Genomic DNA, 24,395 nt, shown 5'->3' with positions numbered 1-24,395 from the left:
ATTATCCCCAGCTCACCTTGGCACTAGATGAGAAGGTAGCTCTGCCACCTGGAAACATCTCCCTTCACTTCCCAGGCCCAAGGACACCTCTGGAGAGCAAGAGCAGCTCCTCTGCCAGCTGCTTTACAACTACAGCAACAAGAGTAGTGATGCTTCAGAGGCTAATAAACACTGGGCCAATCAGCAGGAAACACCTCTGCACCAATCCTTAGCACTTGGAAGGGAAGAGCTGAGGTTCAGCACCTGTGAAAGCAGGGATGCATGCTTGCAAGATACCCTGAGGTTGAGTAATAACAAACCAGGCAACCAGGGCTGTGCCATTGAAACTTGCAAGTACCCCTGAATGTCCCAAGGGCTTTCAAACAAGACAGCTGATAGGAAGGAGACAACATGAGCTCCCTGTGCTTGTCTTTGTTTTTCCCTTTAGTACAATTAAATAATTCCAGATATTTACTCATTTCCACAGGAGAAATATGGATACATCCATAAAGCACCAGAAATGCACACACTAACCTAAAGCTGCATGAATTGTATTGATGAGAACTGAATGCTGTGTTAATGGTTTTGGAGACTGTTAAGTAAGTAATCCTTAGAAACAGCCTTCAGAGAGGTGCAGATTATTTTACACCTCTTCTTTATGATCCCTTTTTTCCCCTTCCTATCCTGATCTCAGCTTTCATTCAAGTCAGTTATTTCTTATGCAGTTTGAGTGGCACAGGTGGTGTTCTGTTCAAAGATTAAGTTAACAATATAGCAGGGATCTAGCAGGCAGTAAAAGCACAAGTTGTGATATGGAACTGCAGTCTGATTTGCAACTTCTTAGTGGAAATAATCAGAGCTTGATGATTATTTGGTAAGGTTTTGCATTTTACTCATTTGCCATATCTTCAAAACAATATTCCTGGCTCATAAAGCTCATTTTAACAACACTGGACAATAGGATTTTGTGAGTCTAGAACCAGGATTAAGATATGAGGCAAACTGGAAACTTCAATCGTTACAATCCTATAGCCTAAATGAGAAGCACTTTCACACACAGTGAATCAGTCAATATGTCCCATTTCTCTTTGTGCCCACACAGAAAGAAACATGATTCTAGGCCCCTTCCCATGACTTCAAGTGATAGGAGTTTTCACCAGGACAAAGGATCAAAATCATTAAAACTCCTCATTAATTTCACCCCTTATTGCAAAAACTATTTGTACTTCCTCAAGTTGAAAGAAAAAATATCAAGAGACAGATTCATCTCCTAACTTGAAGGACTTCCCAGAACAATGAGCAGAGTCAGTGTCTGAAACATCTGCTCCTTGCTAAAGAAGGGTTGCAAGACCTTCCAGATCAGCCCTCCCAAAATCTTTGGTCTCTGCCCTAGTACTTGGAACAGCAGGCTGAGCAGAGTGCTCTGCACAGTGCTAGTCAGTTAGCATCTGTCCCCTGGGATTGTGACTGGGTGTCCCATGCAGACAACTAATCTTTTTCCTAAGGGGAAAAAATGCAAACCAGTAATTCAGTGTGACAACCTCATTAAAATGATAGAATTAATTATGGCTTTAAAACTTTGTGCAGTGACTGTTTTTAATAACGTGGGAGTTAGAGAATAATGTCAAAAGTTTCAACTCAAAGACCTGGTTTCCTGTCCTGGCACCAGTCCTAGCACTAAATGTTAACACATTAAGCATCCGTACATCTTCATTTTAAGGAGCAATTAGGAGACAGATATACTCACACTGGAATAACATCCCGTTCCTGTGTGTGTGAAAATACACAGGGTGCACTTCCAACAGAAACCCACTGAGCTTTCCCTGAGTCCTTAAGAACTTCTCCATTTGCACAAGGTCACTGAATTCTCAACTGCACTGCAGCAGCTGACAGCTTTTCAGCCTACAGACACAGCTCCACCAAACATATCTTCAAAGAAGGGGTGAAGGTGGCATTAAAAGTGAACACCTACTCTTGTCCTGCATTCCTCAACCTACCAAGCACATCTCCAAGGTCAGACACTCACAGCAGAATGTAGCAAAAGCACTGTAGGAGTGGCTGTAGGAATTAGACCATTCATTTCCCTGAACATCTTAACTATCTGAGAATACACTCTAAATTACATTACTCTAAAGAAGTTCACTGTGGATTAAGCTAAGGTAGGCCAGACTCAGCTGGCTAAGAACACAAAGCTCCAGACCTCAGCTGATGAGTAAGAACTTTCACTGTAACTCACTGCAGTCACCTCTGTCCCAGAATAGTCTCCAGTTCTCTGCAACTAAACTATCCTAACTGCAAACTCTGATTACCAGCAACAGCTCCAAATAGGAACACACAATCCACTCACAAGAGGGTGGGTTGGCCATGAAGTGTTAATGTAGTAGCCGATCCCAATCTCTACACTTTGTAGTAGTGTTGGCTTCAGAAAGTTCAACTGCTTATGGAGAACACATCTTTTAGGCTCAGTCCTCAGTGAACAAAAAGTTTCTAGCAAAATCTGACAGCTGCTCAAAGCCTACAAGAATGAGAAGAGGATTTAAATCTTAAACTCCATAAGCAATCATCCTCATTGCTCAAATCAGTTTTAAAATTTTCTGCACAATGAAACAACAAGGACCAGGAAAAGAGTAGCTACAGAGAGAAGGGAATCTCCACCATGGCCCCTCTCTAGCAGGGCAGAGATCTAGAGCAGCATAGGAGACCAGGATTTATGGAATCTGCACAGGACCTCATAAGTGGGCAGACTTCTCCTCCATGACATTTAACTTGACATAGCTCACCAGCATGAGGCATTTATATATGAAAAAAAAACAACAAACAGGAAAAGATTTTGCAGTAGAACAAGGGATAAAAATGATGAGTACTAACACTTGGATGATGTATGTACACCCAAAAAACATCCAAAACTCTTCCCAAAAGGGGGAATTTCAGGTCTTAGAGTGTGTGACTTTCCAAGGCTTGGCAAAGCCACTTATAACCTCACCAAAGTTCAATTTGACTAAGAATGTTTACAAGCACAAAAACTAGGCCAAATTGAGAATGTAAATATTTGGATTCAATTCCCCAAACTTGTCTCTGTCTGCACTGCCAACTAAATCCCAACTGCAGACCAAAAAATCTGAAAAGCAACAGTTGCACACACTTTACAGCACACAGATAAAACTAACACACATGGCACTCAGCAACTGGAAAAGAAAGAAATAGAAAAACCAAAAAGGAAAAACCCCAAAATCATAATCTAAATTAAATTTATTCTAAACAAGACATCAATGAAGTCTGAACCAAAAATCAGCTCTGCTATCATTTCAGACATTGAAAGTCTGATCAGTCCAGATGCTGGTCCTCTGCGCTGCAGGAACCTGGGTTACATTATAAACATAGCTAGATTACTCAAGACCTCATAGACAACATGGTGTTTGTGGCACGCAGTGGTAACTTTGACCTAAACCACATTCTCTTAGGCCAGGACTTCCATTTTTCAGGAAGATGAATTGAGGAAAGACTTCTCTGGAATCAGAGTAATTTATTTGGCAATTTCAGTCCCCTATTCAGAAGTGATTTAGGAGCCCAGATCACCTGGAGTTCTCAACACACACGATCTTCTCTACTTTTACCCCTGTTCTTTTAGGTATAGATGAGAATGGCAACCATGGATTCATGCAAGGGACTTTTGACTTCCAACAAACACAGATCCCAAGGGATACACCATATTCTCAACTGCCAGTTCCCAGCCCCTCTTCAAAAGTGTCAAATGCCTTTCAGTCCTACATCTCCATTGCACATACTCACTCACTGGAGAAAATCAGAGAGGTGAGGGTGTCATTAAGACGAGCAATTTTGTTGTCATATGATAAGAATTTGGGCATCCTTACTTCCACTACAGTAGACTAACAAAAAAAATCCATCCTTTCCCTCTTCGGTTAAGCAGGAAAAGCACAAATCTGTTTCTTTTGCTTTACTCAGCTGTGGGAAACTTGGGTTTACTTTCCAGATAAAAACAGGCTCTTCAGCGTACTTCACAGTGACCTCTTCACAAGGGGCTTGTATCATTTCTTTAAATGCCCCTACACTAAAAATACTCCTGCTTCCTAAACATGAGTGTTTAGCAGTTCCAGACATTCTGAGATCCTGCATACCACTTTAATTTTTTTTAAACTGGCAACATTTATTTAACCAGCAATTCAAAAAAGGAGGCCCAGCCGCCCCAGTGATTCTTCCCAGAGGGTCTTAGATGTTTATGAAACACAATGAAAACAATAAAGTGGACAAAATCATGCTATTCCATCAAGTCCTTGGCAAGACTTCCCAACCAAGAATAAATTGGCATGGTATGTTACAGTCAACAGATTACACAATGGTTTACAGGGTCACCAATAATAAGGGGTCACACACTCCTTAAAGAGCTGCAGTGTACATGAAGGCACTTGCTTAAAGAGAAAGAGCAATGCTTGATCCTAAGCTTCTTGGAGCACATTCTGGCAGCCACAGCACAAACATGCTGCAGGGGTAGGGGAGGACAGAAGGCACCTCTCCCCCTGAGCCAGAAGGGCAGTGACTACGCCACACAAGCTGGCTGGGGGAGTTTAGCACCCTGAAGGGAGCAGCAGAAAGCCAGGCCAGGCCAGGGCTCTTATTTCTGCACACAAGAGGAGAACACATGCTACATCCTTCTAGGAGCAGGACAGTCTTTCATGCCCCAGTGAAGCCCAGCACCTCCATCCCTTTCAACCTGTCCCAAAAGCCTCTTTTCTCACTCCATACTCTTGAGGATACCGGTTCCACTCCAGAAGCAAGATAACAGTTCCATGTCAGTCCAGTCAGTACAGCACAGACTGTAGCTAACTTTAAAAGATGTTTGACTACACTCCTGAGTAACTCGATAAAGTCATCACCATCGCTATAAATGTGTTGCATTTTATTTTATTTAGTTAGTTATTTTATTTTAAATAACTAACTTTAAAGTAAGAAGGACATGAATGGTCAAACCCATAAATCTTATTCTCATATGTCAATGTGGTAACAGATTTCCACTATGTCACCTGCATAACCTGATCACCACAATGTAAGTTAAATTTTGGTGCTCCTAAAATATAAATTATTTCCTCAAACCTCACCTTAAATGCATGATACTCCTACCTTTGCCCTGTTAACTTACCCTTCCACTATATGGAAATTTTCATCCACCAACTATAAATTAATCATGTATAAACAAAACATTCTTAAGTCTTAAAGGCAAATCAACTTCACTTCAATTCATCCTATCATCAAAAACCAGACTACAACTAACAGTTTCATTCATCTTCCATGGGTTTGGATCACTCCAATTTTATTGGATTATTTAATATATACCTGAAGTTAAATCTGACTAGCCACCATAAAAATGAAAGAAAACCGATTCCCCAAGTCAGTGCAGGGCGTAAAAAACACTACTACTGACACACTCCATGCAGTAATACTACGCACCCAGCTTCATTCAGCTTGACTACTAAATTCGAAATACATTTGAGTGATAAAACTGGAGTAAACACAAGAAGGCTCTCTCGCATGTAACCGCTACTCTTTGATTGCAGTGACCTTAGTAACGCAAACGTTTGGTACCAAGCCAAGAGCAGGACATCTGATTTTCCCACCAAGTGAACTGCGGCAGAACTCCCTTAGCTCTTCAGCCAAATCTGTCCTGGGATCCTAAAGTCTTCCGCCGGAGTCCAGATGGCTCCTCTACATTTTTCAGCACGCACGCAAACACCGCAGCCGGCTGGACCGACGATGCGAGTGGGCATTGGAAGGGAAGTGCCGCAGGTCCCCGTCTCCCCCAGCTCAGAGCTCCACGCTCGGCGCGCTGGCTCCACAGCCGGATTGGAGTTACCCGGTCCGGCCGAAGCGGTCCCGCGGGCTCTGTCCCTCCGCGGGCTCTGTCCCTCCGCGGGCTCTGTCCCTCCGCGGGCTCTGTCCCTCCGCGGGCTCTGTCCCTCCGCGGTGCTTCTGCCCTCGCCACCCTCGCAAAAAGCAGCGTCCCGCGCGTCACGGCGGCGGCACCAGCGCGGGAGAACCGAGTCCCCGTTCCGCCCGCGCGCCAGGACCCCCGCCCATCTGCGCTCCCCCGGGGCAGGGCAGGGCAGGGTCCCGCCAGGATCGCGGGGCCGGCCCGCACCGGCACGGCCTCTGGCGGCTCCGCTGCCGCGGGGACTCCGCGGAGCCGCAGCTCCCGGCGAGCCCCCGCCGCCCGCCGCCGCGCATCCCCGGCCCGCCCCGCTCGCGGGAGGCTCTCGGCGCGCAGGGACGGCCACCCGGAGCACGAGCAATCGTTTCTCCCCCCAGTCCCGCTCCCCTGCCCCGGTCCCCGGAGGCGACCACCGCCCGGCAGCGTGCCTCCCCGGCCCTTACCGAGGTGCGCAGGGATGCGCTCCCTCCGCCGGCCGCCTGCAGCCCCCGTCCCGCAGCCCGGGCGATTGTAGTTTTTTTGGAGAAGCTGGGAAGAGGGAAAGAAAGGGGGGAGGGAAGGGGGTGGGAAGGGACTGAGATCGAAGGAGAGAGAAGTATGCAAAGGCAGGAAGTGGAGACGGCCACGACCAGTGCGGGAGATTAATGGGAACCAGTCACCCGGCAGCCAACAAAGAAACCTGCTCCCCAGCGCAGCGCAGCCCGGCCCGGGCTGCAGCCCCGGGCTGCCGAGCCACCGCTCCCGCCGGCAGCACTCGCCCCGGCCCCGCGGAGGGGTGGGCACCGCCTCCCCCAGCCCCAAACCCGGGTCCCGGACAGGAGTGAGGGAGGGGAGCAAGAGAGGCAGGGCCGGCTGGTCCGCGGGGAGATGCGATGGGCACAGGGAGGAGGAGAGGACCGAGCCCCCCCAGCTGACAGCCTTCCTCCTCGCTCTAGCCCGGAGGGGCGATGCCGCTTGGTCTTTATTTAAAACACTCCGAGCGCTGGGCTCCTCTCGGGGCAGAGCCGCTTGCGGGGCAGAGCGGAAGGGAGGAGGAGTGCGGGAGGCGCGCTTCCTGCGCCAGGCGCGGGGCAGATGGCTCCCGTAAAGATCAGGGAGCTGCGAACCAGGGAGCGCCCGGGCCTTTCCGAGCTCCGCGGGTAGTGCTCCACTAACAGCACCTGCGGAGGACGAGGGAGGCAGCGGCGTGCCTCTGCGCTTCGTGCCGGGTTCCTCGGGTTGGGATACAACCTCCCGGGAGCAGCTTCTGGCAGCAATGTGGAATGCTCAGCTCCCTGGCACGGCAGCCTGAGTGTCCCGCTCGCTGGCATGGCCCAGCCAGGGCTCCCAGGGCATCGCGCGTACCTGGGGTAAAGAAAGTCCCTGCGTGCAACACTGTCTGTGCAGGCCACCAACAGCATTGTGCAGGCCACCTCCCTGGCACACCGGCTTCTGATCGTTTGTCAGATGAGAAATTATTATTTTGCTATAAAATAATACAGAAGAGGCAGGATGCTAGCTCTTAGCAGGACCATGAGTATTGCAAAATACAGAGACTGTTCCTAGATCTTGAAGTGTTATGTGGGCATTGATAGATCAAGTCACTTCACAATAAATTAACCAAATTATTCTAGGTACAGAAGAAAAATAAAGAGCAGTCTGTATTCTGCAGTTTGAAATACAAATTCCAGCACTACGCATTTCTGGAACTTTTAAGCACTTACTGACTTTCTTTCCTTTGACTGAAATGGAAGTAAAATAGTGTTCAGCATCAGGCAAATGCTTAAAAGCTTTCCTGCTCAAGGATACCTCCCTGGGCCCAGAACCAAGTGCTCAGGATAAACTATTCCTGGTTTTTGCCACCTCACCAGTAAAATGAAATTCACTGTGCTCAGGATAAACTATTCCTGGCTTTTGCCACCTCACCAGCAAAATGAAATACATTGTCTTCAGATATTCTGATCTATCATCCCACACAAAGAGGAATCTGGTGGAAATGCCCAGCATTTCACAAACCTCCATTATATTTCAAAAGAATAAATGTACAGGAAATAAGGGTAACTCTCATCTGGATTATTATGTGAATGTGTGTTTCAAAGCAAAAGCTATTTCAGCTGTCAGCCTTCTTGGGACAGATGTATTTACTCAGCTGCAAAAGGAGTACTGTGTCACCAAACATCAAAAAATGGTGGGAGTTTAAATTTCAACACAACAGGAATAATTTACCTCCTGAACAACAAGCTACTGCTGCAAGTACCTGGCAGGAATAAAAAATGAACACAGTTTTCTCTCTGTGTTATGAAAGGACATAGGAGTCTATTTCAAGTCTATTTCACAAGAGCAGCAACATAGCAAACCCACTCACCTCTCCAGGAGACCATTGCTAACAAGCATGATGCAAAGATGTTCAGCTTCCAATTATGCAGGAAGCAGTCTGTTCTGGCTGCTTCTCCACCACATCAAACACACTAACATGGCTTTTATCAAATATTATTTTTCTCCCCGCTTTATGTTGCATTCAGTTCCCCAGATCTCAAACACTCCAGCAATTTGTCTAAATTTTCTTTGGAGTACAGGAGACCAAACTTAAAGTTAAGCTGGATTTAAACACTGAATGGGGGCTTTCAATGCATTAATGAGCAAGCAGCCTGTGAAGGGCTTGTTTATTGCGGGGGCTGGCTGCTGCTCTGCTTAAGCAACTGGGGGATGACAACAAAATGTAAACTAGGAGAGGATTATTTTTCTTGCTTGTCAAAGACATTACAGCTAGCAAAGCTCTCAACAAGAATGAAGGACTTGAAGGATCGGGGTCTACATGTTATCCTTGGCCATATGGGACTTAAAGAAAGTTTTAATGCTTATTTTTCCTTACTACGGTCACCTCGGTGCACACGAGCTTGGCGAGGGCTCGAAGGGGCTCTACTCCCACGTAGCCACGGCCGCTTCCCAAGCCGCTGCGGTGACTGCGAGCGGTGACCGCAGCCTGGCGCTGCCCTCGCCGGACAGAGCCGGCTCCCTCGGGGAGAACCGGCTGGTCCGGCCGATGCTGCTCCCGGGACAGAGCCGGCTGGTCCGGCCGATGCTGCTCCCGGGACAGAGCCGGCTGTTCGGCCGATGCTGCTCCCGGGACAGAGCCGGCTGGTCCGGCCGATGCTGCTCCCGGGACAGAGCCGGCTCCCTCGGGGAGAACCGGCTGTTCGGCCGATGCTGCTCCCGGGACAGAGCCGGCTGGTCCGGCCGATGCTGCTCCCGGGACAGAGCCGGCTGGTTCGGCCGATGCTACTCCCGGGACAGAGCCGGCTGGTCCGGCCGATGCTGCTCCCGGGACAGAGCCGAGAGCCGGCTGGCTCGGCGCTGCTCCGGCAGGCCCGGGCGCCGCACGGGCTCTCTCTCTCGCCGCCCTGGGGGAGCGGGCGCGCAGCCCTGCCCGGCGCCCACAGCCGCGGCTCTCGGCCGGCCACCGCCCCCTACCGGCACCGGGAGCCCGCGCCGCGGAACGGTAACCAAAAGGCAGCGGGAGCACCGCTTCCCCCTAGGGAGCACGGCGGGGCTCTCACCTCCGGCTTTTAGAGGCTCTTCCCCGCTGTCGCAGGGCGGCGGCATGCGGGGAGCGGCATCCGGGGGCACCTCACTGACCCTTTCCGGGAATGCCCGTCCGGACGCGCCTGTCCTGCGTTACCGCAGGGCAGGGCGCGGGGGTAAGGGACAAACAAAGCCCCCCGCGCCCTCCGCGGGGCCGCATCCCGGCGGGAGCCGCCCGGTGCCCCCGGCCGGGCCGGGCTGAGGGCGGGGCCGGGGCGGTGGCGCCCCCCAGCGGGGCGGGGCTGGGCGGCGGCGCGTGCGCAGTGCGGCGGCGGCGGCAGGGGCGGGATGGCGGCGGCGCGCGCGGGGCGCACGGCGGGCATGGCGCGCGACGTGCTGGAGCGGGCGCGGCGGCGCGCGGCGGGCGCGGCCCCGGTCAGTGCCGTGCGCGCACCCGCGGACCCGCACACACAGATACAGATAGCGATGGGGATGCGCGGAGACACCGCTCCGTGCGGGCCGCGGGCCCGCCCGGACCCGCACACACAGATACAGATAGCGATGGGGATGCGCGGAGACACCGCTCCGTGCGGGCCGCGCACCCGCGGACCCGCACACACAGATACAGATAGCGATGGGGATGCGCGGAGACACCGCTCCGTGCGGGCCGCGCACCCGCCCGGACCCGCACACACAGATACAGATAGCGATGGGGATGCGCGGAGACACCGCTCCGTGCGGGCCGCGCACCCGCCCGGACCCGCACACACAGATACAGATAGCGATGGGGATGCGCGGAGACACCGCTCCGTGCGGGCCGCGCACCCGCCCGGACCCGCACACACAGATACAGATAGCGATGGGGATGCGCGGAGACAGCGCTCCGTGCGGGGCTCAGCTACTCGCCCCGCCCGGTGCCCCCGAGACGGCGCCCAGGGCTCCGCGGCTCGGTGCCCCGCCACCCTCGGGCTCCGAGTGACAAGGAATGTCTCTCTTTGCAGGACCGAGACCGGGAACGCCTCAATGCAGCGTTCGCTTCGATTGTGAATTTGATGAGAGGAGTCTCAGAGGAATGCGAGGTGAGAGGAATGTGCCTGCCAGAGGCCTCACCACTTCTACTGCAAAATAGAGGCTTCAAGGTTTGCTCGTTGTATGGCAAGGGTCCAGCCAGTGAGCCTGGGGTGCCGGCCGAGATGAGGACATTTGGGGCATTCAGCATCATGTGGCAGGGTGCATCTCACCCGTGTTGTCCTGACCGGCTGAGCTGCTGATAAACACCACTATCCGCCTTTTCTATAGACAGCACCAGTAGCTCGGTGCAGATTTTAGCAGAAGGTTTCTCCATTTCATGGTGGAAACACAGTGTGGCTAGAGGGGCAGAAATGTTAGGTGGCATCACAAAATACATAGTGTCACAAGGTAAGGAATGTTTCCAGTGCTCCTAAGTATCTCTGCTGGGAAATGGCCTTATGACATAGTAACCTTTTGTTGTTATCAGGAGAACGTGAGCCTCTCGTGCTGGCTGATATCCAGTTCTGGGTGCTGGAAATAAGGGAGAGTTTGACTCTCGAGTGAAGAGATTCCTTGTGTCCTGTGTTTGTTTTGAATTTAGTGTTGCTGTTGTGATTTAACTAAGTACCATACAGCTCACTCCCTCCCTGCCCACCTCCCCTGGCAGGATGGGGAAGAGAATCTGGAGAAAAGGAAACTCGTGGGTTGAGATAAGAACAGTTTATTGATTGAAACAAAGAAAAATATGATAATACCAACGGTAATAACAGTAATAATTGTGATGAAAAGAGGACAGAGAAATAAAACCCGAGAAGAACAAGTAATGCACAATACAGTTGCTCGCCACTCACTGATCATTGCCCAGGCAGTCCGCAGACAACTCTCCCTGTTTATATACATTGCATTCTATGGGATGGAATTTCCTTTTGGCTAGTTTGGGTCAGCTGTCACAGCCCTGCTCCCTCCTGGCACTTTCTGCACCTCCCCACTGGCAGAGCATGAGAACAGTCCTTGGCTTAGGGTGAGCACTACTGAGCAATAACCAAAACATCGGTTTGTTATCGACACTGTGCTCCTACTAAATCCAAAACACAGCACTCTGCCAACTACTAGGAGGAAAACTGGCCCTATCCCAGACAAAACCAGGCCAAACTGGATTTGGGATGTTGCTACTGGGTAAGGAGAGTGGGCTCAGCTTTTGTGTGTGATGAGCTGAAATTGAGAGGTTTGGTATACAGGTGCACAGCTCCACTGCTCTTGCACTGGCTCTGGCTGGCAGGTGTCATTGCTCTGCTGGGTGGGCTGATTGGGAGCCAGCCTTGTGAGCACAGCCCTGCAGCCCAGCTACTGCACTGAAGTCACCAGTTAATTCTAAAACAACTGGGGCAGAATAGAGTTTTACAAAGTGTAGTGAGGCCCATCCTTACCAGTGACTTGGCAGTGCTCGGTTTACAGTTGGACTCTATGATCCTAAGGGTGCCTTCCAACCTAAATTATTCTTTGGGTCTATCTTGTGCCCTGTTAAGAGTATTAAAGTTGGAACAAGCAATGGATGACTTCCACATTTATGCATCAGCCAAGACAGTACTGCTTCAGTCATTTCTGTAGAAAAAAATAATCATAAAAGGGGGGAAATTTCAGACCCACAAGTTCATGGCTAAGTTTTACAAAGTGCAAATAAAAATCCACAGCTGAACACAACCATTTAGGCACTTGAATGCAAACAAACTTGTAGTTTAAGATGAGATGTTAAGGGTTACTTAGGGATTAAAATTTACCCATTTCTCACCAAAAGTTGGATTTCATTTCTTTGCTCTGTACCATCATGCAAAAGAGATGCTCTGTGAAGCATTATGCACCAGGTCAGCATCTATTTGTAGTTTCACAAATACTGCAATACAAGCAACCAGAGCTGTTGATTTGTGCATAAACTCAAGGAATAAAGCACAGCAGTAGATTTGGAAGTAAGAATTGCTATTTGCCTTGTTTTTGTAAAACATCAGTGAAATAAGAGATATTTTGGATCTTTTTGGTCCCTGTGATCAACAAGGTAACCTTGGTAGGAGCTCTGTGGTGACAACAGATGGCAGCAGAACTGTACTCCAGAGTTTAATTTGCAGTGGGGAAAATGCCAGTACATCTGCAGTGGAACCAGAAGAAGGCTGCTGTGTGCTTAAATACACTTGTCAAAACTGCTGTGAAAATAGTACCAGCCTTGAAGACACTTCAGCTTCTTTACTGACTCATTTTTCAGTATTAACAGATTCTGCTTTTAGAGCACTGCTGCTGCACATGTCCTGCAGAACCCATCTTCACTGACTGGGTTGCAGAGCACCTGGCTTGCATACATGTCCTCTTAAGGACCCATAAACTATGCCTTCTTCCACCAGGGCTTTTCTTGACCAGCCTGATCAGGCAGGCATTTCCAGAGTATTCCTTCTGACATTTTCATGAATTCACTTCTGAGGGATCAGAGTCCCTGCCCTACCTATTGTGTCAGAAAACAGGCATCTAAAATCAGGCCTATGAGGGAGTCCTGTAGCAGAAGGCAGGTGGCCTTTGGAGATACAGGCATTGTTCTCACCCTCACAGAGAACAAACCAGCCAGTTAGTGCACAGCATCACTGTTTGTGTAGTTATACTTTCAATTTTAAATCTGCAGCGGCTGCAAGTATGGTTTGGTATCTCCTACATGACATTTTCTGTTTCTGTTGCTGTCCAGAAGTGCTATGGGTCTATGGCAGCCAACAAGTGCAAAGAGAATGAAATCAAACACTTGTGCAAATACCATGGCAAGTCAGTAGAAAGAAAGATGGATTCCATAGAAGAAGAGGTAAGTAGGTACTTCTGGTTGTGATGAAAGGTTGCTCCTTCCCTTGCTTTGGGGCACTTGTTATCCACCTGATGTCTGTGGCACTCACACTCATGTATGTAGGTTGACCTTATGACGTAAGAACACCTGGAGTGATCCAAGCCTGTGCTGGGTTGGGGGAAGGCAGAGTCACTTCTTGTGGCACCGATCAGTGTCCTATCCATCCTTTGTGAAGGGAAAAACTTCATGCACCTAAAAGCTTCCCTTCTCTTGGCCTAGATTTGCTTTGTGTGCTGGATCATTAGAAAATCATTCTCTTTTTCTTTCCAGGGGACTGAAGGTCCTGTAGAAGCCAGGCAAGCTCAAGCTTGCCAGCAAAGGGTAAGTGTACAGAATACTTTGGTTTTAAGTGGAAGTATTTGCTAGCATTTCTTTTATCATTTTGAATCAAGCTGGTTACAAACTGTGACAGATCTGGAGACCTTGATGGCACAGAAGATTTACCAATGGTGCATTCAAAATCAGAATATATGTATAGGCAGTCAAATGGGCATACAGAGACTTGCACAATTAGTCAGAAACCAGATTGTGGCATTCTTGCCCTTGGCCTTTCCACAGGCTCTCTGAAGACTCCTGTTCCTCAAGGAGAAGAAAACTGATTTTATTTTTCAAGGCCTAACACCTCAGCAAAACAATTTCAGGAACTTTTACGCCACAAAAGATGAGAAACAGCATAAATTACAGCACAGTGATTACTTCCACTGATTGAAACATTAGCTAAAAATGCTTTGAGTACGGCACTTGCTAATTTTTGTACTGACAGAAACATTTTACAGTTTTGTTTGCACTGCCTTCCATATATTTAGAAAAGTCTTATTATATTTATATAGCAGCTGAAATGTAATTTTTCACCCAAACACTTTTTTTTGGGGAAAGCTAAGATAAGTAACCAATAACATAGCTTTTCTTCTTTTTTTTTTTTTTCCTTTTTTTCCCTTAAAGCCCAGAAGACCTTCCAAAGATTTCTACATTGAAGTTTCTCCTGGTATCTATTCCGTCACGGCAATCTCAGAAGACATGGTGGAACACACCCACGTAGTAGATGTCAGTGCAGGACAAAGTGTTGATTTAACTTTTGTTCTGTGATGTTTCTTGTTTCCTGGCAATAGCAGGAATAAAACATGAGGCTCTTTTTAATGTGTGTAATGAGCTATAAATATCTTTTCTTGTTAGCACTTTAATAGTAGCTTCCTCTTTGGGACTCCATTTTTATAGCCTGTATATTTGTTTTCTAGTTAATGCAATTATATGCAGCCCACTTTGTACATTGATTTTTATATATATTTGTACATTGTGTGCCTTTTAAATCCAATTATGTGACTGTGTAATTCTAGATTCTTCTGCTCTAAGCAATTAAAGATACAATCAGTGGAATAAAATATATGATCAAGCCTTTGTGATGACAGCTTCTTTGGTATGATCCTCAGAGAGAACCCCACGTCACAGTGTAGACAACAGAGAGCATGGTCCATGTGGTGTGAATATTGGGTGTACATTAGCTTCTGTAGGCTGGCACTGATTTTAGAGCAGCTGGCTCACAAGCCACTCTCTTGTTGGTACTTTTGCTAGTCTAGTAAAGAAATGAAATGCAAATGAAATTCATTACCTAGAACCCCAACTCAGAAACATGCTGAAATATGCCAGGTGTTCAGTCTAGGCACATGAACTATTGATTCAGGTTCTGGCTCTTTGCAGACCATGCTAAACCCCTTTTTTGGGGGCTGTGGGGTACCCTAAATTATCCAATTTACTGCTGAGCAACTGCACACTGCAGCTATGGCCAAGTTCATATGCTTTAAACATGAGCAGTCCCGCTAACTCCCTGGATGCTTAACTTTGCCAAAGGACCAGATTCCATATTTAGAAATAGTGATGTGATCTAAATACATCTGTCATCTTTTTGTAGGTGATAGTATTAAGGTTTCTGTTCATTTTCATCAGAATATAAAAATCAGTGGCTTGAATGCTAATAATTTTGTTGTTTGCATCTACAGTAGCAGGTCCTTTAGCCTCTGGCTACTTTTGCTTGTGCTTTAGTCCCCCAAAAAAATCAGCTGTCAGCTTGTATTGTTTCCTCCTGGCTTTCTACAAACAGAAATTGCTTTGCTGAATTTCTGTGGCTCACTCCAGAGAACTGTAGACAAATGGGAGGTTTATTTGACTCTTGCTGTGCATCTTTTCAGGCTTTTAGTGCTCCTACTGCACATCTGATCTCTTCAGAATTGTAAAGTCAAGTCCACATAGTTAGGAATTTATTGTAGCACTTTGGAATAAAGAATGAGGATGCTCAAGTTTAATGTGGGTGAAAGTAGAGTTTCTCACTTATTAAAATTATACAGTCATCCATAAAGATACTCTACTGAGACAGTACCTAAAGCAGAACTTGATTTGTTTAAAAAGTACAACACTGATAGAGTAGAAGCAGTTTACCTGAAATTTCAGCCCCTGAACTTGATCAGTTGTACATGTACTGGATTCTAGTTGATCATGTCTCTGCTTTGCTGCAAGTGAGCTCTGACAGGGTCTGTAACATCAGGCTTGTCATCTCGAACACAAGTCACTTTACATTTATCATCTGATGCTGCTTTGTATCTTTGTTCTTCTGATGCTGCAAAGTCTTCTTCCTGGAGGACAGAAAACAAATCCCTCAGAAGTCTGGTCTAAAAAAAGCATCAATGTCTTTGTTAACTGCTGCACCTCTGCCTCACATAGTTTTAATACTGGTCTATTTTCTGTGCTAGCAGAAACTTTACTGCTGAAACACACAATTGGATAGCAAGAGCAAAAGATTTTCAGAAGCTGCTAGGCTTTAATTAAAAACTTTTCTACTTCAGAAGTCAGGAGGATTTTGTTGACTGCAGTGAGGGGACATCAACCCCCCAGAGAGTACCTCTGGGAAGCCTGTCCTCTAACTCCACTTGTTTGCTGCAAGCCATTTCTGATGCAGCCTGCATCATGTGATAAAACTGCTTCAGCTATCTCTGGGTAGCAATGGATCTTCTGGGTTTAAAATCACCAAGGGCTATTTTACAGGAATAAAACTCTGCCATTATACCCTCTATTACCACATTGCATCCACTACGGTTTTTCATGCTACTGCTTTGGGGCTGGAATGAAACAATTCTGTTTTCTTATTTGTTTTACCAAAAGGCAACTCATGTCACTTCAGTGCACAGCTCTGACACTGCTAACGTAGAGCATGCCTGCCTGGAGCTCCATACTGGCCTGAAAATTCCTAGGAAATCAATTACAAAGGTGTGTAGTTATATAACTAAGATTATTTGAACAATAAAGTAGAACAGAAATAGAAAGTAGGAACCATACAGTTGGTAAGTTGGCATCTGCTTAAAATGAATGAGTACAATTGTAAGAATACAAGCTATATTCCTGTATATTCTCTGTTCACCAAGACATGTTATAAATGGATTAATCTCTAAACATGCAAGTTTTGTACATTTCAAGTTTTACCTTCAAGTCAGCTCACAGTAGCAAGAGCATGAAGGTACAGAGAAGCTAACATTTCATTTCATGAATGTAATGTATTAATTCTACCCTGATACTCTTCTGCAGAGCACTGTTCATCCTTATATTCTCTTTCATCTTCCCTTTCTTCCTGTAAGTTTTTTCTTCCTCATTTCTGTATTTGCTTTTTTTAGCATTCAGGTTCTGATTTTTTTTTCAAGTTTTTCTAAAGCGTGAGGGAAACCAGGCCTAAAAACCAGGGTAGTGGTGTTGTTCCTAGCTGTGACACAGTTTGCTTACTCTGTATCCCCTAGCTTCACAGCAGGAATCTGCTGTTTAAACTGCTTGCCTCTACTGAGGAAGAGAAGAAACTCAGCAAAGACTGTTTACTAAAAAATCTGCTTTTATCTCTCGGGGACAGAAATTGTGACTATCACAATTTGATAGGCAGAGCTCAGCACCTTTCCATGGATTTAACATAGAACTTCTTTGGGTAGATGTCAATGGGCATTTGGCAGGTTTCCAAATTGCAATCTGCATTATTGAATGCTAATGTGGCTACTGACAATTGTCTCCATTTTACCAAGTAGCTTCAGCCCTTCCTTAAAGCTTGGGGATTTTTGTTTTGGTTTTATTAGTGGAGAACTTTCTTACCTATCACAAAACTGGTGGGTGGCCTCAGAAAGCAGTTACAAACAATGTAATTTTTCTTGCCAGGTATCCATTTACAAGGAAATTTTTTCCATTCAAACAAACCTCCTGCTTCCATAACTACAGAATTAATATAGATTATCTTACCCTCAATGATGGCTTGAAATCTTGGTCTCTAAGGATTTCTTTCAGTGTGAGTTGCCCTCTGGGAGTCTGCCTGATGGTTTCAAACATTGCACTCTGCTGAGCTGGGGCCACGCTGGACATGTCCACACTGGAGATGGCTTTGGATTCCAGCTGGCCCTTTGTACATGTGCTGCTACAAGTTCCAGGTCCTGGGAAGGAGTAGAATTGTATGTAAGAGTGAAACCAGAACTGAAATGAAGAAACATTCATTTCAGAAGAGAGGAAAATGCACTTTAAGCCTGAAAGGAATACTTTCAGGTTATACTGAATAGATGAGCTATGCAGGTTAAAAGGCTTAGGAAAAGGCTTAGGAAAATGACAGGAAACAGAGAAATGTCTGTGCTTCCAAATGAAATTAATTGTTCCGGTAGTTTTCCATGGGATGAGTGGCCAAAAGAAGAGCCAGATGAGGCAGCAGAAACACTGGGGAGGGGGAAGAATTGCATCAGAGTCTGATATGCAAATTTACAGTATTAATACCAATAACCTGCAGGCAAAGTGACTGCCCTGCCCAGAAGACTTCTGGTTTTGTTCCCTCTGACAGGTGCTTCTCTGTGGGGTTGTTTGAAGGTACCTGAATTACTGGAATAGGACTTGTGGTGGCTTCTTTTCCAGTACTTCCCCTCAGGTCTTGCAGAATTCTTTAGCCTGGGCTTTTCAAGACAGCTGGAGCCTGTGTTAACAGCACTGTCCCCCACAGTACTCTTAGTGGGGGATAGCTTCAGGTCCCTCTCTGCATCAGAAGAGGGAGAAGATGTTGCCACAGCTGCAGCTTCTCCTTGTTTTGTGCCTTTCAGTTCTAGAAGGCCTGGAGAGAGCTCACTGCTGGATGCTGCCTCTTCAGCTTTGTCCTGAAAGACCAGAGCCCTGGAGGGAAGAGGCCACCAGGCACCAGCACAGGGGTGGCAGCAGCAGATGCACCTTCCCCAGGCTGCTGAACAGCAGATCCCACCAGCACAGAGGTGGTGGAAACGTGGCCAGCAGGGAGAGGAGAGCAAGTGCTGCTTGGCAAGGCTGGACAGAGCACAAACAGGAATCAGGGCTGCCTTAGGACTGCAGGGAAGAATACAAGAGTTAGAGTCCTGGCTTGGTCTGGGCTTCACTCTGCTGGTGAAGGGCATATGGATCATCTCCACAATCCTCTCCCACAGGCTAGGAGGGATCCACAGAGCCACACCACAGGGGAGTTTCACTTTCTTGTCATTCCAGAACTGGACAGTAACTTCTTCATCTTCTGAGGCTGTTAAGAGAAAAAGCAAGAAGCCTTAAGCAGCTGGCCTGCCTGGGCAGTGCACACAGACAGATCAGGCTTTACAGCTTTATGCACTTTCTACTCCTGTCAAGAGGCAGGGTCAGCTCTTGCCCCCCTCTAACATCTCACCACAGTGTCACAGAGGTGAGTGGGCAGCCTGGACACCAGCACTAAAACAACAGGCCTGGCAGCATCTTTTCACCCAATTTGTCATCAGATGAACAAGAAAACTATGACAATAATTTTTGTTGTTGCTGGCAAATTTAGCAGTACTGCTCTGAGAATAGTGTTTTGGTAAGTCAGTGGAGCTTGACTGTCAGACACAGGAAAAATGAATGAGCTGTTGAAATCTCCTACGTGTGGGTGATAAAATCACCCCCAGATGGACCATTTGGTACAAATGTGAGCATTTAAGCTCAGATGAATGCTTCCTGGAAGTTGTCTCACTTGTATCTGTCAGGAAAAGGCCACAGTCCTGCACATGGCAGCCACAGCCTCATCCCAGCTACACCCATGGACAAAGATGATGACATTTTTATGGGTCACAACTTCCTTAGGGTCACACTGGTTAGGTTACACACAGATATCCATCAGTTCCTGCAAGCTTGGAGCAACACTAAGCTGTAGTCTGTCCTCTGTAATTTCTCTGGCAGCAGCATCCTGATGTAGATGTTAGTTTATCCTCACTGGCATTCCAGAGGAGCAAGACAGCAACACCTTTTCTTACCTCGTAAGGGATCCCTTGTCTCAATGCCTCTGAGGACAGTTCCTGGGCCATACCTGGCCCTATCTGGCTCCCAGGGTGCCAGCACTCTGTCTCCAGGGAGCAAGGAGTGCTTCATCCCATTCACATATTCCAGGATGTCATCCTTTGCTGTTTTTTGCACACACACTGGATGCTTTCCACGTGACACAAGCGGTTTGGCAAACTCTACCAGGAACATGCCTCTTTCACTCTGTCACCAGGAACAAAATAACAATTCCACTGAAAAACAATCAATAATGTGCCAGGTAATACAACTTTTGCTAGGAGACCACTCTGTGCCTTTATGACTAGGGCAAAACAAGCCTGAACAGCAGCTAGGGTCTGTGGTGTTAGTTCAGCATTGAGACAGCCCAAAAAACCTCCATGAGGCTCAGCTGAAAGCAAGATGAGTGAAGCATATGTTCAGATTCACTGCCACTAGGATCTGTATTTTCTTTCCCAAGAGATAAACATATAGACAAGTGTATTTCACAAGCCATGCTGTGTGTGCCAAGGTACAAGGGACACTGAAGCCATTCAGACCTGTTCATCACTCATGCCCAAGTCCTTCCTCATTACATACAACACTAGCTCTGCTTCTTGGGGGGTTGTTGGGAATTTTTATTTTCTTTTATATTAAGGCCTGTCAAGAGGCTTTCCATCAACAATGAGATGAGGTACTTCCCTGTTCTCGAGAAATAACAGGTTCCTTTTTTGTGTTAAGTTTGAAGTGCTAACAAACCAAAGAATTAAAGCTTTCACTACCCTTTCTGGAAAGACCCTGAGCCTGGTCTGTGGCTGACTCAAGCTGGACATGTGTACATAAAACACAAACCCTTTTCCTGTGCTATTGATGGTTCTCTGTCTACACACAACAGCAGCCCCTACACTGCTGGCAGCAGCACTCGGGCTGCCTGAGCCTGGCTCGGTGCCCAGCACCAGCACAAGGCTGCTCAAGCACCTGCTGTCCTGGTGATCTGTTCTCTAATCTCATCAGCTGAACCAAAAACTGCTACACTGAAGAACCAAAAACTACTAAACTGAGCTCAGGTGGTGTGTGAGGACTGCTCCCTGTTACACATGCCCCCAGCTACCACTCAGCAACCATCACTCACCTCTATCTCCTCTTTTACTGTACCATGGTAATAAAATCCATCTTGTTCCGCTCTAGCCAGCACAGGCACGTTGCTGTCTGTGCCCCCTGATTCTCCCAGGCTCTTCCATGCTGGGCCAGGGGAGGGGAGGCAGTGGCTGATCCACTGGCATCTTGAAGAAAAGAAAATGGGTCAGCCCTGAAAGAAATAGATTCTGTAGGTCATGAAAAAAAAAAAAATCTGGTAAGGTATAAGAACTGGAACACTCCACCTCATTTTGTAGCACTCCCGCAGGCCAAATAAGTGTGGGAAGAAACAGAAAACTTGACTTGTTCTGGGATAATTCTTTGATCTTGGGAAAAACACATCAGTGCCTGCTTTTACTCAGATCTCTTTGCCTTGGGGTTTACAGGAAGTGAGCCAGGAGCATGCTGGATTCCTGGGCCAGCATTATTTGCACCAGCCCCTTTGCTGTTCACCTGGCAAGACAATGCAACCCTTCAGCTGAGGAGGAAAGATGCATCTGCAGCACAGAGCACAGCGTAGGTGCACTCCAGAGTGCTGGAGCTGATGGTTTACACTGCAGCATTCAGGGAACAGCAAAGCAGAGAAGTAAACAAAAGAGCTGCTGGCTGATGACAGCTTCTAGTTCAAAACTGGGAAAATAATCCCCTGTCAAAAAGCATTAGCTACATTTCATGGAAGATGACTATTAATGCAAGATGCTTTTATTTATTCTAATAATACTAAAGGAATGTTTCTTTGATAGGAGGCTTACTCAGGCTTTGCTCTTCATAATCGCCAAGGTAGCAAATAACTTCAGTTAATACATCTAAAAAACTGCCAGTGCAGGGGTGAGAAAGCTCAAATGATGTTCAAGCTGCTAATTTATTAATCTGACATACCAGCCTAGTTTATCCTTTTAGATAAACAAAAAACAAATCAAAGACTTAAACAGGAACTGGATTTTACCTCTGTGGGGTGAGGTGCTCAGCAATCCAGGCAGGGTACACAACAAAAGAGCTCCTGCAGCAGGGATTAACTGTGGATATGACAGTGGAACATGAAAACTTGTCCAAAGCTGGCCTCACACTGCAATACCTGCGACCCCTGGGCAGAGACCCTTCCAAATGAGCCATACTTGGAAAAGCTGCTGCCTGCAGGACTCGGTCGTGGCCTGTTGAAAGAAAAGAGACAATGTACTGGCATTGCTAACACAAGCAAGTGCTGTCCAGTGTACCTCAAGAAGCCAGCAATTTTGACTAATTGCTTTTTTTTGTTTAAAAACACTGAATTCAATATATTCAGACTGGCACTTGGCCAGATGAGTCCTCATGTCTGACTTCAGTGACCTTCACTCACCCAAATCCTAACCTGGAAAAAGGGCAGAAACACTCAAGGAAACTAAAAATGCTGTGAAAATCCCAGGAAAATAATAACTTTCACCTCCCTCCGTTTGTTTCCCTCTGTAACACCCAGCTCTCTTTTCTTATACACATATTCTTCCTCTAATGCTTTCTTGTACACAGACCCAGCCAAACCTTCCCTGTTTTACAAGCTGAGACAGAAATTACAGCTGAAGTTGACAAGCTGAGTAAACGTGACAGGTTTTGAACTTCATGTTAGATTACATTTCCCTGTTATTTATTTATAATGATGCATTAAGAGGAAATATTTTGATCTTTCAGCTGTCCTGTCATGTTTTATTAACAGTAGGATTATGGCTTGCAACAAGAAAGAATGAGATGCTCAGATGTGACAAGTGAGAACTATTCAGAGGCTGTCACAGTAAGATCAATGATGTGATGCTATCTCTGGTAATTTCGGAAGACGTAGTAGACAAGCTTCCATTAATTTTTTTCTTTTTAAATAGTGCTTAGAAACACTTATGATAACATTTGCATGGAAATTCAACAACCTATAAAATGTAAGTGCTTAATTTATTTTACAAAATGCAGTTTAAGCACTCATGTTTAGATGATATTTTGTCTCTTATCTAAGAAATATGATCTGGAAGTCTTGTTTATGGAGACTCCCAAATAGATAGATAATTTCAGAAAACTAGCACAGCAAACCCAACAAGAAGAATGGATTAACTGCTGCAAAATCAATATTTAAGTCAGAAAATCAGCACAATATATCCATTTATTTCACGACTGCACAAACTCCTGTTCTAAACCAAAACAAGATGGAATCAGTAATACTTTGCAAAGAAAGGCAAGTACCAACCACTTCTACATTAAAGCACATTTTAGCACCGTTCAGCTCAGAGTAGGGACCCCTGTTTCTACACACAACAGTGCATTGACAAAGGCAATTATGCTGCTTTTTCTGGGTAACTCCAAGTACTTTGGCACAGTATTTCAGACTTACCTGCTATTGGTAACAATACACCATTTGGATTTAGTCTGAATGCAGAAATGTCAAACTTTTGCCTGTTGGGCACAGGGAGCCTTTTGCTGCCAGTGTTTCCCAGTTGCTATGGAGGTTGCCACAGCTGTTACTCCCAGGACTGGACATCCTGACGTTACTGGTTAAAACCCAGCAGAATGTGACCTCAGAGAGGACAATTTGACTGCCACACATTTGCTGAATTTCCAACTCCCCATGGATCTACTGCACTCCAGGGAAGGAATTTTAAGAGAGCTCAGTGTCCTCTAGGCTTCTGCCTATGACTGCAGGGCAAAAACCAGCATCAGAGTCACAGTTCAGATAAAGGAAAATTTTTAAAAAAAGCTTACCACCACAGGGTGTGACAAATAAACATGTTTGAAATGTTCAAAGAAAGGCTGAAGCTGAGACAAACCACAGTCAAATCACTTCACAACTTTCTCCTCTCACAGTAAGGGGAAAGGATTAATTGAATTCTACCTCTCTCTTACAAAATGCCTATCAAAAATATGTCATATTATAATGCAGAAATCTAACTGTTAATCTCTGCTGAGATCCCTAATTTTCACATCCTTCTTAAAAGAAAAAGATTTGACTTTTTTTTTTTTCTTTTTTGGTTGTTTTTTTTGTTTGGTTTGTGTTTTTTTTGAGGGGAGGAGGTGTTTAGAATACTTAATTGCCTCTTTTTAGGCATGTTTCAATTCACTGCTATAAAAACAATGTAACAGGGTGGGATAAGTGCAGTTAGGGAGAAGGGTACTTCACTTGGGAGTCTGTACCCATTTTTTTGTACATTCTGCTGCACAGAGAGCCTACAAGCTCTCATTCCCTCAGCAGAACTATTTAATATCAACTACTCCCTTACACTGAGTAAATGTTAAGACACTTTATTGGTTTTGAGCTAAACTCTCTCCATCATCTTCACACAGTTCTATTTTATAACACTTAACTGAAACCATAATACTGGGAGGTTGGGGAAGACCACTCCAGACCTCAACCTCAAAGTCCCAAAATATTTCTATTGCAGGATTATTTTTATGCTGATGGCAAAAACATTGCCAGCCCTCTTTATACTGTGCATTATGTAAGCAGTCCAAGTAATTTGTAAGAGCACTGACATTTGTTCAAGAATCCAATTTTCAACAGAAATTAAGCAGTGTCAGAAAGTTTTCAATGTGATTAAAATATTCACTTATAAGAAAATGATGGAACATCACTCGCAAAACTTCATGCTCTTCCCATGTTCAGTAACTGTGCTTCAGAGAGCTCCTACCCTACTCTATTTTTCTCCATTTTAAACTAAATTAGCC

The 24,395-nt window shown here is 46.1% G+C and overlaps 3 protein-coding genes across 23 annotated transcripts in view; 1 reads left to right on the top strand and 2 right to left on the bottom strand.

The window, feature by feature from the left end:
* Positions 1-9,614, bottom strand: part of DENND2B (DENN domain containing 2B) — a 153,175-nt gene extending 143,561 nt beyond the window's left edge. For 5 of the 20 annotated variants that reach the window (XR_014955550.1, XR_014955551.1, XM_085580099.1 and 2 more), the window contains exon 1: positions 6,364-8,761. The gene's annotated coding sequence lies outside the window, so the exon portion shown is untranslated. The other 15 variants (XR_014955549.1, XM_085580102.1, XM_085580096.1 and 12 more) reach the window with 7 other exon arrangements.
* Positions 9,615-9,733: 119 nt separating this feature from the next.
* AKIP1 (A-kinase interacting protein 1) lies at positions 9,734-14,696 on the top strand. Its single transcript, XM_077784287.2, has 5 exons — positions 9,734-9,856; positions 10,423-10,500; positions 13,155-13,265; positions 13,575-13,625; positions 14,247-14,696. The coding sequence occupies exons 1-5, from the start codon at positions 9,770-9,772 to the stop codon at positions 14,388-14,390; spliced, it is 471 nt and encodes a 156-aa protein (XP_077640413.2). The 5' UTR covers positions 9,734-9,769; the 3' UTR covers positions 14,391-14,696.
* On the bottom strand, positions 14,207-24,390 carry C5H11orf16 (chromosome 5 C11orf16 homolog). Of its 2 annotated transcripts, XM_085580123.1 has the most exons (7): positions 23,068-24,390; positions 21,667-21,871; positions 20,716-20,866; positions 19,583-19,811; positions 18,178-18,843; positions 17,565-17,752; positions 14,207-15,928 (listed from the first exon to the last, which is right to left on the bottom strand). In XM_085580123.1, exons 2-7 carry the CDS (start codon positions 21,831-21,833, stop codon positions 15,782-15,784), a joined length of 1,548 nt encoding a protein of 515 aa, XP_085436249.1. In that variant the 5' UTR covers positions 21,834-21,871; positions 23,068-24,390; the 3' UTR covers positions 14,207-15,781. The 2 variants fall into 2 exon arrangements, with proteins under 2 accessions (XP_085436249.1, XP_085436250.1); XM_085580124.1 differs by having other exon boundaries at positions 21,667-24,390.
* Between the last annotated feature and the right edge of the window lie 5 nt (positions 24,391-24,395).

The sequence above is a fragment of the Lonchura striata genome, chromosome 5 (genome assembly GCF_050655825.1).
Source record: "Lonchura striata isolate lonStrDom1 chromosome 5, ASM5065582v1, whole genome shotgun sequence".
In the NCBI taxonomy this organism is placed as follows: domain Eukaryota; kingdom Metazoa; phylum Chordata; class Aves; order Passeriformes; family Estrildidae; genus Lonchura; species Lonchura striata.
This window is presented reverse-complemented; position numbering and strand designations above follow the sequence as displayed.

Coding starts and splice junctions, on each gene's coding strand:
- C5H11orf16 (XM_085580124.1), bottom strand. CDS start 21,833: ATGGCTCATTTGGAAGGGTCTCTGCCCAGGGGTCGCAGGTATTGCAGT. Junction 18,844..19,582: donor GACAAGGGATCCCTTACGAG/GTAAGAAAAGGT, acceptor TTCTCTTAACAG/CCTCAGAAGATGAAGAAGTT. Junction 15,929..17,564: donor ATTTCAAGCCATCATTGAGG/GTAAGATAATCT, acceptor TCTGTCCTCCAG/GAAGAAGACTTTGCAGCATC.
- AKIP1 (XM_077784287.2), top strand. CDS start 9,770: ATGGCGGCGGCGCGCGCGGGGCGCACGGCGGGCATGGCGCGCGACGTG. Junction 9,857..10,422: donor GCGCGGCGGGCGCGGCCCCG/GTCAGTGCCGTG, acceptor CTCTCTTTGCAG/GACCGAGACCGGGAACGCCT. Junction 10,501..13,154: donor GAGTCTCAGAGGAATGCGAG/GTGAGAGGAATG, acceptor GTTGCTGTCCAG/AAGTGCTATGGGTCTATGGC.